Here is a 15,899-nt window from a genome sequence, read left to right on the forward strand (position 1 = left end):
CAGAAAGAGATCTGGGAGTGTTGATTGACAGCTGACTAAACATGAGCCAGCAGGGTGTCCAGGAGGGCTAGAGGAGTGGTTGTGCCACTGTACTCGCTGCTGGGGAGGTCTCACCTTGAATAGTGTGTTCAGTTTTGGGCTCCTCATCATAAGAGGGATATTGAAGTACTGGAGAGAGTGCAGAGGAGGTGATGAAGCTGGTGAGGGGCTGGAGCACAAGTGTGATGAGGAGCAGTTGAGGGAACAAGGTCTCTTTAGCCTCAAGCAAAGGAGGCTGAGCGAAGACCTTATTGTTATCTACAACTGCCTGAAAGGAGGTTGGAGAATGGAGGGGGTTGGTCTCTTCTCCCAAGTAGCAAGTGATAGGACAAGAGGAAATGGCCTCAAGTTGACCAGGGGAGGTTTAGATTGGATATTAGAAAAAAATATTTCCTGGAAAGGGTTTCAGGTATTGGAACAGGCTGCCCAGGGCAGTGGGGAGTCACCATCCCTGGAGGGGTTTAAAAGGTGTTTAGAGAAGGTTCTTAGGGGAATGGTTTAGTGCTACAGTTGGGTTATGGTTGGACTCGGTGATGCTGAGAGTCTCTTCCAACTGAAATGATTCTATGATTCTATGATACGATTCCATGACATGGAACTGTAACCCAGGCTAAGACTGAAGGTGCTGAATGTCCGTGTAAAGTCACACAGAATCTCAAAATGAAGCACTTATAAACTGCTGCACCCCACACTAAGGTTGAGATTTGGTACCCAAGTACACATAGATATCTAGTGCTCTTAGAAATGTCCTTAATTCAGAGGCATGAAGTGTGACAAAGAACCTGCAACAGACGTGTCCAGTTCTGGATCCAAAGGCAAAGTCATGGTAGGATACTCGAGGACATTTAACATGTCTGTAGTAGTTCCTGTAAATACAGATCAATGGTTTCATTAATCACCAGATCCCTCCAGGGTTCTGACTCAAGTCAAATGTTGACAAAATCATGCTCAAGTTATGTCCACCCAGAGCATAACACACGCTAACTCTCTTCAGCTATACAGGAGCTCTGAATGACCACAGGGTCATTCAGCTGCCTTAGCAGAGTTGTTAAGTGATTTCATATCTTAGACATCTAGGACACCTGCATGGGACTTTCAGCTCTGCCTCAAGTCCTGCAAGAGGCACAAATGTTTCTGTATTAGAAGCCCGAGACCACATGGGCTGCCATACACAATGCATCTAAATATGATGGAAGGAGCATCAAGTCCGTGAATATCTCAACTTTGATTTAGATCTACACAATTACCTTCTTAATGTGTTAAACTACATGAGATAATCCGTCGTTTTCCAATTTCTTGCAACACAGTGTCCTGAGCTCTCTCTTAGAAACAGGAGAGGTGCAGTAAACTACATTCTGAGCCTTATCCTTGTTTTAGTCACATTCCTCCAGGAACGTGATTTTTTCCCTAGCATTTTTTTCAGGGCAGATCTCATCTCGTGGTTCCTAAGAGTTTAGATCAAGGGGTTCAGAGCTGGGGTGACAGCACTGTACAGGAGAGACACTTGCACATCCCTTTGAAGGGACCTTCCTGAGGAGGGTGGTGTATAATTGAAGAGCACTGGTATGTAAAACAGTGCCACAAAGGTGATGTGGGAGGCACAGGTGGAGAAGGGCTTCCATCTTCCTTCCTGGGACCGGACTTTATGGAAGATAAAGCAGATGGTGTAGAGGTAGGAGAGGACTATGAGGGCAAAGGGGCCTAGAACAACAGATGTGGTAATGACATTGAAGAAGGTCATGCTGAGGCTGGTACTACTGCAAGCCAAATTCAACAGTGGCTTGATGTCACAGAAGAAGTGATGAATGTGGTTGTGGCCACAGAAAGTCAGCTGAGAGGTCATGACTGAGTGTATCATGGCATGCACAAAACCAATGGACCAGCTGGCCGTGGCCAGCAGCAGACAAGTCTGGGGGCTCATGACAAGGGTGTAGCGCAAAGGATTGCAGATGGCCACATAGCGGTCGTAGGCCATGGTGGCCAGTAGCACAGCCTCAGTGCTGCCCAGGAAGTGGAAGAAGTGGATCTGGGCTAAGCACCCACCAAAAGAGATGGGCTGATGTCCAAAGAGAAGGCCAGTCAACATCTTGGGACCAGTGACTGTGGAGAAGACAATGTCCAGGCAGGACAGGTTCCCCAGGAAGAAGTACATTGGTGTGTGAAGACGGGGCTCAGCTATAACCATGGTCACAATGGCACCATTTCCCAGAAGACTGGTCAAGTAGAGCAACAGGAAGAAGACAAAGAAAAAGTGCTGCAGCCCCTGGATATCAGTGAGACCCAAGAGGATGAACTCACTGAGCTCCGTCTGGTTCAGCATTGCTAGAACAGGAAGAAACAAAAGCAAAATGTCAACATTCCACCGTTGTGAGCAGCAAGAGCATTACAATACTTCAGACATGTAATCAAACACAATAGAAATGATGTGCGCATGATGTATGTATGTATGATGTAAAACAGGACTAAGTTCTCAGATTCACCCACATTCATATTTCAGTTGTCCTCATCTGTAACTTCCTGCTGCAAACCATGATCTCATCAATCAAGCTCATAACTCATCATGTGAATCACTCTTGATGCTGTATTCTTTGCCTAAAGAATGTCTCTTGGTTGCTCAGCAGCAGACGAATGGGACAAAAGCCAAGATCTCATCTCCCGCAATACTGTGATGGAGCAAGACTGAACTTGCAGGAGACAAGTTACCTGGTGCAAGTTACACACGAGCGGGCTCATCCCACTGAAAGTCGATCATACTGCCCAATGAGACAACACGGTCAGTTCTGTCACCATCATTCGTCTTCTGAAATGCAGATGAGTACACACTTGCTTTCAGTTTTTTTTCATAAAGAACAAAGAACAAAGTCCTGACATTATTTTAGTAGAGCAGGCAGGCACAGCTATTTCTGGCTTACAACAGAGACTGCATATTTTACAAGATGAGTAGTTTTCTCTGTACATTCAATGCAGTGATGATTAAGATTGACGAATCCAACTAAAAAAATATAATTACTAGCAAAATATGACTTTTAAATAGGTTAGAACATATATAGATATATCTCACAATCTTTCTTGTCCATCCTGTTGTAGTATATACCTCTATTGAAAACAGGTGACTTTTGAAAACCATTATGAGAGGTCTCCATCCCAATCACTCCTTTTCTCATGCTTCCTTAGCTTATTATTTCAGTGTGAAAACAGGAAACAAGCAGAGAACTTTCAAACTGATTTAACAATATAAGACCTTGAGCACGTAGGCTGAAGGTAATTTATGCACATATGAAAATACTTTCAGTCTGATCTTTGAACAAGCTCCATTGGAAACATTAGGTTTGATAATATTACAGCCTTATCAACATTTTAGTCTGTAACCTGCACTGCAAGAGTTAGAGATGCCATTCTCTGTGCAAGACCAATGCTTCAGTTTCTTCCATGTGATTTGCCACCTTTAGGCTTCAAAGCCCTCCTCATTGAAATGAATCTGCAGAAAGACAGCATTTCATTCAGGTGTGTTCCACTACCTCCTCTGGTTCTGCCTGTTTTTCTCAGCCAACCACAGGTGATCTAATCCCTTTCCTCTCTTCCTTCTGAACATCTTTTTTTTCTTCTCCTTCTACTACTTCCCTCCTGTTTCACAGGTGCTGACTAATATTTTCTCTGATTAACTGATGAACACATCCAGTCAAATAGTTCTCCCAATCTGCTTTTTTCTTTTATTGATTTTTTTTTATTGTTTTAAGACTCTACATTAAATACAAATGCAAAGACAAGATTTTTCATGCTGAAGCTTGCCTATTTTCCAACTATTTATCTGATTAATCATAAAAAAGACATGAATTCTGCACAAACCTCACTGTCAATCAGCACTTTTCTCATTGTACTAGGGCTCTCTGATTGAGAGTTAGAAAGCAAAGCTGAGGATAAATCAGAATATTTTGTGGCATTAAGAGACCGAGAATTTCTGCTCTCCTTTTTTTCTGTGGTATCTCCTTGGCATTCCTGTAAATGAGAGATCAGTACTGCAGCTGTGATGACAATGACTACTATGAGTTCTCAAGGGCTTGTAGTTATTCAGGTAGGATGCATGGAGGAAGCTTTGCAAATCGTACTAGAAATCTCTGATGACCTAGTTAGAGGAGGAATAAAGATTTTCCTTCACGTACAAAATATCAACAACCTCATGTGTGAATTAAATTTCCTATTGCTTTGATCAGTCTCCTGAGATGAGATTTCTGAATCAATGGGGAATTGCACAGCAACGTAGCCTTGCCTGAAGAAAGTGCGTAGATGAGCACCCGTAAAACAGAAAAGATAAAGTAAAACCGTCCACAAAAACCAAACAACCAAACTACCCTGCTCCCCCCTAAAAGATCTGACACAAGGATCTCCATCTCGGTGCACGGAATTTATGGCTGGAATTCCTCCTGAGTTGTGCAACCCCAGCTGACCTAAAGCAGTGTTTGGGCATCATTTCCTAAATCTCTTTCAAATAATAGAATTAGAATTAGTATTTGTGAAACCTCACATTTGTTCCATCCATTGTGCTCTCTTTGGATTTCTGATGTTTTATTTTTGTTGTGGTTTCACAGATAAGGATGAGATTCTGGCGTCTTTGTAGCAAAATATTTGCCAAATTTGCATCTCAATGTCAGGAGTCAGCCCAAGGGCTCCTGGTTTCCTTTCTGAAGCAAAGCAGCCACCCATAGAAATTGTGGGATCCATACCAAGGTCTGGCTGCCCTACATACCACTCCAATAGTAAGACAGTTTTGGTTATTCTTGGTTTATAATCCCACACCCAGGTCCCACCAGCAGCAGAGAAGAGATTGAAAATAAGAAGCTATAAGATGATAGGATAGACTGCAGAGATGAGGTGCAGGGCTCACCAGGTGAGTGCATTGACTGGCCCTGTTTTCATGGGACCAGTCCATTTTATACCCTTTCCTGTTTACCCTCCCTTTGTTTCTCCCTGTTTACCTTCATCGAGTCATTGGTTGACAAGGTTTGGTTCTTCTCAATGTCTGCCTTATTGTTTGTCCCTTATTACCATGTCAAGGGACTCAGTTTATTCTGCAATTTTCTGCAACTGCATAAGCATCGTACCTCTCACACTCCCCTCTCTTGTGGGGAGAAAATTAAAGGGAAGTGAGAAGAGTTGTGGATCAAGGTAATGACGGTTTAATAAGGAGAGAAAAACCTGTGTACAGAAGCAAAAGTGGACTTAATTCACAACTTCACATCATCAGGCAGATGTCCAGCGACTTCCTAGGAAGCAGGGACTCAGCATGCCTAAGTGTGGCTTGAGAAAACAAACACCTAACCGTGAACACTGTCTCATTCTCCTCCATTTCCTGAGCTTTTCTTGCTGTGCGAAACCTCATATGGTATGGAATATCCCCTTGGGCAGTTTGGGCCAGCTGTCCTGCCTGTTTTCCCTCCCAGTCTCCATCCTATCCCAAGACTATGGGTCTTTGTGGAGAGAAAGACTTGACTCTGAACAAGCACTGCTCAGATATAGCCAAAATATTGGTGTTTCTTCAACACTCTTTAAGCCACAAAAGCAAGGCACACACCACATTAGCTGCTAGGAAGAAGGCTGACTCCATGCCAGCCCAACACAGTACAATCTCCTCCCCTCATTCCATGCCATCTGCATCATGCTCAGGTCCAACATTCTCTGAAACATCGAAGTATCCTCTGACCATCCCATGCACACATTGTGTTATTTCTATAACCGACCGAAACCTTTCCACTTGCCTAACCCACAATGCATTAAAATCTTTCATCCTTCTACCCCATGCCTTTATTTTCATTTCCTATTTTATCAGTTTTTTATTCCCAAAATCCACTCTTAGCAACACTTGTTACATTTACTACTGTAGTGGATTGGGCTGCTGCTGGACTCCCACCCAGCTGTTCTCTCATGTCCCCTCCTCAACAGAACAGGAGGAGAAAATAAGATGAAAAATCTCTTGAGATAAGAATGCGAAGATCATTGACTGATTACCATAGAAGGCAAAACAGGCTAACTTGGGGATAATTAATCTATTTTTTGCCAATTAAAATAGATTGGATGGTGAGAAACAATGACAAAACAAAAACACCTGCCCCCACCTCTCCTTATTCTTCCCAGGCTAAACTTCACTCCTTCATTCCCCTATCTCCTACAGTGATGTGATTTAGGTATTAAAGACACAAACTGGAAGAGAAAATACTGCTTGGGTATAAGCAATTCTAGAAATGGGACTGAAATGAGATCGAAATAAGCTGAGAGAAAGTAGAAGCACGAGCTCCATTTCACTTTGATGAACACTCCCTCTGGCAAGGCAGAAAAAGAATCAGACAGAAAGTACCAGGTTCAATGAGTTATGGATCCATCCCCTCCCTTAGCTTTCCCTCAGTCTACATGAAAAGGGAACTAATTAAAACAAAGCTACCGCAGCGAGCTGGCGGTGTTTCAGCTTATCCTTTCTGTCCTGAACTGAGCAAGTTACTAGCTAGTTTGGGAAAGAGATCTCTGTTCTGAGTGGAAAAAAATCAGATCAAGTCTAGACTAGAATCCAATCTCTCCCACCAGTAGCAAGGACACTTGCAGGAGACACGGCTCCTCCCCTCCAATCATGAGCCACTAACTTGATTCTCAATGCATTATTGAGGGTTCTTTCTTGAGGGGAAAATGATCCAGGCTATAACTTTTGCATTGATGGAGAGGAAAACAAACATCTGTTTCCCAAGGCAGAAAATTTGTCTATTTAATGGACATGGAGGGAGAGGGGGGGAGGATAAGAATTTTACAATTTGCTTTAGTAATATTTCTCCTTTGAGCAAGGTTTACTTCTTTGTTTGCAGTGCCCGAGGTACAACAACTGTAATTTATTCCAATATGCCAAGTAAAAAAGGGCAGATATTTCAAGGATTTAACTGCAAAGAATTGCTTAAATAGCACAGGTCTTTCGAAAAGCATTTCACTTCATTCATAAATACCATTTTTTTTTTTCCATTAGGAAAACACCTATAATCTTTGCATCTACAAGGAATCCATCACCTGGAGAGCGAGAAAACAGTCATCTGCTTCCCAAGTAACCACTTGTCAATACATGTCCTCAGGCTTTGCTTGACTTCCTGGTTCCTCAGGCTGTAGATGATGGGGTTGAGCATGGGAGTGACCACTGTGTAAGACAGGGAAACCATTTTCTTCATTTCGGATGAGAGGCTGGACTTGGGTCGCAGGTGAATGATGCCAATTGTGCTGTAGAAAAGAGTCACAACCACAAGGTGAGTTGCACAGGTGGAAAAGGCTCGCCTCTGGCCCACAGCCAAGGGGATCTGAAGAACAGCATGGATAATGCAAAGGTAGGAGATGGCTATCAGAGAAAAGGGAATCATCACTATTAGGACAATAGCAATAAAAATCAGTAGTTCAAAGAAGGCTGTGTCTACACACACCAGCTTCAGTAAAGGAGAAACATCACAAAAGAAATGATCAACTGTGTTTCTCCCACAGAAGGGCAGGGTAAATAACCATGTGGTGAAGCCCAGAGCCACAGGGACACCACACAGCCAAGACCCAATGACCATCTTGAAGCAGCGATCCCTGTTCATCAGGGTGGCATAATGCAATGGGTGGCATATTGCCGCTTGCCGGTCATAAGCCATTGCTCCTAAGAGGAAACACTCACAGGTGACAAAAAGAATAACGCAGTTGAGCTGCAAGGCACAAGCTGTGAAGGAAATAACTTTTCTCTCCACCAGCAGAATTGCAAGCATCTTGGGGACAATGGTGAGGCTGTAGCAGATTTCTGTCAAGGCAAGATTCTTTAGGAGGTAGTACATGGGCGTGTGTAGGACAGGGTCAATGGTTGTGATCACAACAGTTAGAGAGTTCCCTATCAACGTGGCCAGGAACATGATGGAAATCAGCATGAAAAACAGGAGCTGCATCTTGCCATGGAAGGCAAACCCCGAAAGGAAGAAGTGAGTAGTGATGGTTTGGTTTCCTGGCTTCATTTCCTCAACAGGTTCTGTCGTAGAAGAGAAAAAGCAAAACAAAACACACAACAAAAGGGTTAGTAGCTTTGGACGGACTTGTGGTCTCAGGAATTCCTACACTTGCAAGTACAATGGAAATTAAAATATGAATGAGATGAAGCTTGGATTGGATATGGCAGTGACCCCAGTCAAAAAATATCTCAGCTGGGCAACCTCTTCAAGATCATCTTTAACAGTCACAGGCTGGGATGCATCTTCTCTAATTTAGGTAAACAGAAAGTAGACATACAAATTTCCAACAACCATACTGTCTTTATTTTATATAGAAAGAAATGAATCCTTCGAAAGGGCAGGTCACCTTAGTGTAAGAGTGGCATCTATGATGTGACAGAAGAATTCACTGTGGATGGGCTGGATGTCTCTCAGTAAATTTCATCATCTAAATGTCTGCAGGCATCTAAATGTGAACCAGTCATCTTGGAACTGGTTTGTATTTAATGGTGGGAAATACAGCACAAGACAGAAGCACCTTTTTTTTCCTTCTAAGATGGATGTCCAAGGATGCCAGGATTGGAGGATCATTAATAATGAATTGAGTATACAATGGCCTAATTTTTTGATAGCTGGAATTAACTGAAATATTATTGGTGCTCTAAGCCAGGTGATATGGAGACACTGTGGCTTCCCACCTCCTGGTCTGACTCAAGCAGAAGTGATCCACCTGCATTATTTTCACTGTTAACCCTGCAAAATACAATCCAAATCTAAGCAAATTTAAATTCATAGAAGTGTTCACTCACTTACTTTTGTTTCATCAAATCACATAAATTGTGAGTTTTCGTTTAAGAGAAGCCCTGGCAAGTAAAAAGTTGCTCAGCATACCAACATCTGCCCACATGAAAGTAGCTGCCAGCATCTACACCTTGCTGCCATTTTCTGGGATTTATCATCTCAGCAGATCAGATAATAGCATTATTTCTCTGGGAAACTTCCTGGACTGTTTCAGCCAAAATATACTTGGCTGATTTTTTAAAGACAAAGATCAAAGGGAAAAGGGGGGGGTGTGAGAAAATATGGATGCTGTGATTCCTTTGTTCAACATATTTGTCAGCAAAAAAGACAGCCACTGTTGCCAAGGTTTTCTATAGACAATAGAAATAAGCAGGCATACTCTCAGTATAATTACTGTTTCACCCCCGCAGGCATCTCAAATAAAATTAATCACTGATGCCACGGAGGATCCTATTTCTCTTGTTTGAGTGGCTAATTCAGATTTAAAAATCTGCACTGCTGGTTCCTAAAGGTAGCTGAGATGGATTCCCCTTGTATGTCATAATAGCAGCTCCAGGCTCCAATGAGAAAAAACAAACCATGGAAACACACTTATGTCTTGGTTCTGCCATAGGAATCAAGTAAGAATCAAGTAAGAATGAGGAACAGAAATATTACCTTATCTTACTGAAAGGGGTACAGTTTTCTCTCTCTCTTCAACAGAGGCAATAATTCCCAAGGCAGAGAGGATGAGAAACTATGACTAGAGAGAAAAAGGAAAAGAAAAATCACTTTGATTTCATCTGTAAGAGGCTGCATCTTGTCTCTGATTCCAAAGGCTCTGACAGCAAATGGGTGGCAGTATTTGAATTTTCACTTGCACCCAGTAGGATCAGATCTCCAGACAGCAACTTCTTAGTATGATGAGATCATGTGTTAAGTGATCTTTTTTTTTTTTTAAATATCTTTGGCCTATATGAATGTGCAGTATGTTTTATGACATACTAGCAATCTAATTATAGTATTAGCAGTGTTTCCTTCCACATGTTCAGAATTGTATGAGTAAGCAAAAAAAATAGTTAACAGAAATAACAGGGTATTCTTTTTTCTTTTTCCTCTCTAGTTGACTAATATTTGGGGGGAAAAAATGGAATTTGAGCTATGTTTCACAGTAGCTGAAAATTCTTCTAAAAGATCATAATGAATACTTGAGTACAATGGTGTTATGAATATAGAGCATTGTAATATGATACCAATGTATTACATGGCCCTAAATACAACATGCCATACAATAACAGCTATTTTTAGGCTTCTTATTTTTTTATAACATTTTGTCCAGTTTATTCTGGAAATCATAGATTTCTTTTGGTAGATGTTTGCTGGTCATCTGAAGCACTCTCCATGAGGGTGTAATGTAAGATACAGGGGAAAAATTAGGTGATGTGAATTCAAGACTGAGGAATTTAACACTTAATCAACTCTGTAAAGCCTGGGTTTGCATCCTGAAATATCTAGGAAGACAAGTCAAGGAAGTGGAAGAAATTGTACCAGTGCAGATATCTTCATAACTTAAATGCAGGACTTAATGGAATGTTAAGTAAGCTCACCAATGACAGAAAACTGGGAGATGTTTTTTTGGAAGGAGGGCTGAGGGTGGGTTGGTTCGTTTGGTTAGTTTTGGGAAGATTTTGTTATTATCTAGTCTCTGTGGGCTGCTTTATTTTCACTCTTCTACTTTGCAGGTGCTCATCTACACGTTATGTTGCTGTGCAATTCCCCATTGATTCAGAAAACTCATCTCAGGAGACTGATCAAAGCAATAGGAAGTTTAATTGTTGTTGATATTTTGCACATTCTGGAAAAGAAGAAAAGACTTTTTGCTCCTCTAATTCGGTCATCAGAGATTTCTGGTAGCATTTGCAAAGTTTGCTCCTTGCATCCTACCCAAACAGCTACAAGCCCCTGAGAACTCATAGTAGTCATTGTCATCACAGCTGCAGTATTGATCTCTCAGCTACAAGAATGCCAAGGAGATACCACAGAAATAAGGAGACCAGAAATTCTCTTAACTCCACAAAATACATTGTTTTGTCCTCAGCTTTGCTTACTGGCTCTCAATCAAAGGGCCCTACTGCAATGAGAAAAGTGCTGCTTGACAGTGAGATGAGGATTGAGCAAAATTATCTTTTTTAATATTATACAATTTATATAGCGGGAAAAATATGAAACTTCATAATGAAAAAATTGTCTTTGCATTTGTGTTGAAGTTAGTTGAAAAATAATAACAATAAAATTGAAACTTAAAGAGAGGTTTTGAAAAGCTATTCTCTTTTGACTGGATGTGTACATCAGTTAATCAGAGAAAATATTAGTCAGCATCTGGGAAACAGAAGGGAAGTGTTAGAAACAGAAGAAAAAGAGATGTTTAGAAGGAACAGAGGAAAGGGATTAGATCACCTGTGGTTGGCTGAGAAAAACAGGCAGAACCAGAGGAGGTAGTGGAACACACCTGAATGAAATGCTGTCTTTCTGCAGATGCATTTCAATGAGGAGGGCTTTGGAGCCTAAAGGTGGCAAATCACATGGAAGAAACTGAAGCATTGGTATTGCACAGAGAATGGCATCTCTAACTCTTGCAGTGTAGGTTACAGACTAAAATGTTGATAAGGCTGTAATATTATCACATCTAATGTTTCCAATGGAGCTTGTTCAAAGATCAGACTAAAGGCATTTTCAGAGAAATATGGTCAGTGTTCCAGAGTGGACGCATGTGTGCAACATGCTCATGTTCTTTTATGGTGAAATCAGTTTGGAAGTTCCCTGTTTGTTTCCTGTTTTCAGGCTGAGAAACTAAGCTAAGGAAGCATGAGAAAAGGAGTGATTGGACTGGACACCTCTCATAATGGCTTTCAAAAATCACCTATTTTCAATAGAAGTATATAGTACAACAGAATGGATGAGAAAGACTGTGAAATGTATCCATACATCTTTTAACCTCTTTAAAAGATGTATTTTGAAAGTAATTATTTTTTCAATAATTGGATTCATCAATTTTAGTCGTCACTGTGCTGAATGTACAGAGAAAAATACTCATCTTGTAAGATTTGCAGTCTCTGTTGTAAGCCAGAAATACCTGTGCCTGCCTGCTCTACTAAAATAATGTCAGGATTTTGTTCTTTATTCTGTATGGTTGGGAATTACCCAGAGACGAACGATGGTGACAGAACTGACCGTGTTGTCTCATAATGTCTCTCATAATGGCTTTCAAAAGTCACCTATTTTCAATAGAGGTATATAGTATGACAGAATGGATAAGACTGTGAAAAATATCTATATATGTGTTCTAACCTCTTTTCAAGACGTATTTTTCAAGCAATTATGTTTTTCATTAGCTGGATTCATCAATCTTAATCATCACTGCCTTGAACATACAGAAAAAACTACTCATTTTGTAAGATTTGCAGTGTCTGTTGTAAGCTAGAAATAGCTGTGCCTGCCTGCTCTAGTAAAATAACGTCACGACTTTGTTCTTTGTTCTATAGGAAAAAAATAGTGAAAGCAAGTGTGTACTCATTTGCATTTCAGAAGACTAATGATGGTGACAGAACTGACCGTGTTGTCTCATTGGGCAGTATGATCGACTTTTAGTGGGATGAGCCCGTTTGTCTGGAACTTGCACCACGTAAGTCGTCTCCTGCAAGTTCAGTCTTGCTCCATCACAGTATTGCGGGAGATGAGATCTTGGCTTTTGTCCCATTCATCTGCTGCTGAGCAACCAAGAGACATTCTTTAGGCAAAGTATACAGTCCAATAGCAAAAGCAGTTTGTGATCACAAGCTCAGGCAGCCTCTTCCTTTATTCTCATCAGAAATGCTGATGACTGTATGGTACCTTGAAGCACCTTCTGCTGGCTGTTGATAGAATATTGGAACATGTGCAAGTTTTGAGATAGAAGAATTGTCTGTAAGAGATGGTAACCATTAAAAACGTGAAAGTTGAAATCGACTTAATGAAATGTAGGCACAATATTGGAAAGAAAGCATCGGGAGTGATTCACATGATGAGATCATGGTTTGCAGCAGGAAGTTACAGATGAGGACAACTGAAATATGAGTGTGGGTGAAGGTGAGGAAGCAGCCTTGTTTAACATCTTACATATTCTGCTGTTATGCATAGGTGGAACTTTATTTGAAGATTTTCTTGGTTCTAGACAGAAATAGGAGAAGACTACATTAAATTTTTGTCCATGTTAGTTTCTTTTGTGTTTGATTACATGTCTGATGTTTTGTAATGCTCTTGCTGCTCACAACAGTGGAACCTTGACATTTTGCTTTTGTTTCTTACTGTTCTAGCAATGCTGAACCAGACTGAGCTCAGCATGTTCATCCTTCTGGGCTTCACTGATATCCAGGGGCTGCAGCACTTTTTCTTTGTCTTCTTCCTGTTGCTCTACTTGACCAGTCTTCTGGGAAATGGTGCCATTGTGACCATGGTGATAGCTGAGCCCCGTCTTCACACACCAATGTACTTCTTCCTGGGGAACTTGTCCTGCCTGGACATTGTCTTCTCCACAGTCACTGTTCCCAAGATGTTGACTGGCCTTCTCTCTGGACATCAGCCCATCTCTTTTGGTGGGTGCTTAGCCCAGCTCCATTTCTTCCACTTCCTGGGCAGTACTGAGGCTGTGCTACTGGCCACCATGGCCTACGACCGCTATGTGGCCATCTGCAATCCTTTGCACTACACCCTTGTCATGAGCCCCCAGACTTGTCTGCTGCTGGCCACGGCCAGCTGGTCCATTGGTTTTGTGCATGACCTCTCAGCTGACTTTCTGTGGCCACAACCACATTCATCACTTCTTCTGTGACATCAAGCCACTGTTGAATTTGGCTTGCAGTAGTACCAGCCTCAACATGACCCTCCTCAATGTCATTACCACATCTGTTGTTCTAGGCCTATTTCCCTCATAGTCCTCTCCTACCTCTACATCATCTGCTTCATATTCCATAAAGTCTGGTACTAGGAAGGAAGATGGAAGCCCTTCTCCACCTGTGCCTGCCACCTCACTGTTGTGGCACTGTTGTACATACAGCGATCACCTCCGCCAGCTCCCTCAGCACCCTTGGGTGTATCTCATCTGCCCCCACAGGCTTATGGATATCCAAGCAGTGTAGTAGGATGCTAACCATTTATCCTTGGATTATTCGGTTTTGATTCTGCTCCCCATGCCTGTCTTCTGGCTCAGGGGGCTGTGTACCTGGAGCACAACCGTTCTGAACTACTAAACACTGAGGCAAAGATGGCATTTAGTACCTCATCTTCTTTCCCTATGTTTCTCTCTGTATCCATCAGGGATGGATACTCCCGTTTTCACTCCTTAAGTTGCTGATATATTTATCTTTTTGCCTTTTACAGTGATGACCAGGCCCGGGTCTTGACAAAATGGAGTGCAACAGATTTATCACAGAATCCCAGAATGTTAGTGACTGGAAGGGACCTGGAAAGCTCATCCAGTGTAATCCCATCATGGAGCTGGAACACCCAGATGAGGTTACAGAGGAAGGTGTCGAGGCGGGTTGGAATGTCTGCACAGAAGGAGACTCCACAACCCCCCTGGGCAGCCTGGGCCAGGCTCTGACACCCTCACCATGAAGAAGTTTCTTCTCAGATTTCAGTGGAACCTCCTGTGTTCCAGTTTGAACCCATTGCCCCTTGTCTTGTCACTGGTTGTCACCGAGAAGAGCCTGGCTCCATCCTCCTGACACTCCCCCTTTCCATATTGATAACCATTAATGAGGTCACCCCCAGTCTCCTCTTCTCCAAGCTAAAACTTACAGGTTTAACCAGTCAATTAACAGGAATCACTTAACATAGGGGATGTTGCTGGCCGAATATGAAAGGCAGATCGCAAAGCTTGTATGCTCCAAGTACCTCAGTCAATGGGGAAAGGAGGAGGAATCACCTGTGGTTGGGGATTAGGGTAAATATAGGGCTGTATCTTCCGAAGTCATTTAAGAGATCGCATAGAGACTCCAGTGGACTTTATTCATCAGTGTCCTCCAGGCTGAACAAACCCAGAGACTTTAGCTGCTCTTCATTTGGCTTCCTCTCCAACCCCTTCACCAACTTTTTAGCCCTCTTCTGCACACTCTCTAGTAGCTTAATATCTTCTTTATCCCGTGGCACCCAGCCCTGCACACAGTGTCTCAGGTGAGGCCGCTCCAGTGCAGAGCAGAGCGGGACAGTCCCCTCCCTCACCTGGCTGGCCATGCTGTGCTGGCTGCAGCCCAGGGTACGGTTGGACCTCTTGGCTGCCAGGGCACACTGTTGGCTCATGTCCAACTTACTGTCAAACAGAACCCCCAGATCCTTCTCTGTGGAGCTGCTCTCCAGCATCTGGTCCCCCAGTCTGTATGAACGGCAAGGGTTGCCGAAGAGGGGAGAAGGACAAAGCAAGGCCCTTGCGCTTGCCAGCCCGAGTGCAGGGGCACTGAGGTTTGCATGGAGAGCTCGATGCAGCCTGGTGATGGGTGCAGGGAAGAGGAGGGCAGGAGGCCTGAGCAGCAGCGCTGGTGCTGGCAGGTCCAGGCAGCATCAGGCAGGGCTGGGGAGGTCCGTGCAGAGCTGCTGGGGGGAGCAGAGTGGCGCAGCGGGAGCGTGCTGGGCCCATAACCCAGAGGTCGATGGATCGAAACCATCCTCTGCTACTTGATTTTGGTCAATTCCAGCCCCACCAGACACTGCCTCTCCCTTGCAGCGTTCACCAGGTGCTCCCTGCACTGCTGCCCTCCTGCCCTCTGGACACCCAGGGCTGCCCAGGGCTGTCCCACAGCCTGAGCCCCCTCTCTCTGCCACTGACACCTTCTCCTTTGCTTTCTCTGCAGGCACCACGCCAAAGTGCCCATCAGCAGGGCAGAGATCATTAAGGGAGTTGAACATCTCCCTTATGAGGAAAGGCTGAGGGAGCTGGGTCTCTTTAGTTTGGAGGAGAATGAGGGGTGACCTTATTAATGTTTACATTATATAAAGAGTTAGCGTCAGGAGTATGGAGCCACGCCCTTCTTGGTGACAACCAATGGTAAGACAAAGGGTAATGGGTTCAAA

General features: G+C 43.0%; 3 protein-coding genes across 3 annotated transcripts in view; 1 reads left to right on the forward strand and 2 right to left on the reverse strand.

The window, feature by feature from the left end:
- Positions 1-1,492: 1,492 nt before the first annotated feature.
- LOC309443934 (olfactory receptor 12D1-like) lies at positions 1,493-2,359 on the reverse strand (the record flags this gene model as incomplete). The annotated part of the gene is made up of 1 exon (XM_082061298.1): positions 1,493-2,359. The coding sequence occupies one exon, from the start codon at positions 2,357-2,359 to the stop codon at positions 1,493-1,495; it is 867 nt and encodes a 288-aa protein (XP_081917424.1).
- Positions 2,360-7,076: 4,717 nt separating this feature from the next.
- Positions 7,077-8,940, reverse strand: LOC309443850 (olfactory receptor 10A7-like; the record flags this gene model as incomplete). Its single annotated transcript, XM_082061122.1, has 2 exons — positions 7,077-8,056; positions 8,907-8,940. The coding sequence occupies 2 exons, from the start codon at positions 8,938-8,940 to the stop codon at positions 7,077-7,079; spliced, it is 1,014 nt and encodes a 337-aa protein (XP_081917248.1).
- A 4,209-nt stretch (positions 8,941-13,149) lies between these two features.
- Positions 13,150-15,899, forward strand: part of LOC309443851 (olfactory receptor 12D1-like) — a gene marked incomplete at both ends in the record, with an annotated part of 33,634 nt that continues 30,884 nt past the window's right edge. The window contains one exon of the mRNA XM_082061123.1: positions 13,150-13,602. Coding sequence (XP_081917249.1) covers positions 13,150-13,602 — 453 coding nt within the window. The remainder of the gene's footprint in view (positions 13,603-15,899) is intronic.

Source organism: Streptopelia decaocto, assembly GCF_964273445.1.
Source record: "Streptopelia decaocto genome assembly, chromosome: 9".
Lineage (NCBI taxonomy): Eukaryota > Metazoa > Chordata > Aves > Columbiformes > Columbidae > Streptopelia > Streptopelia decaocto.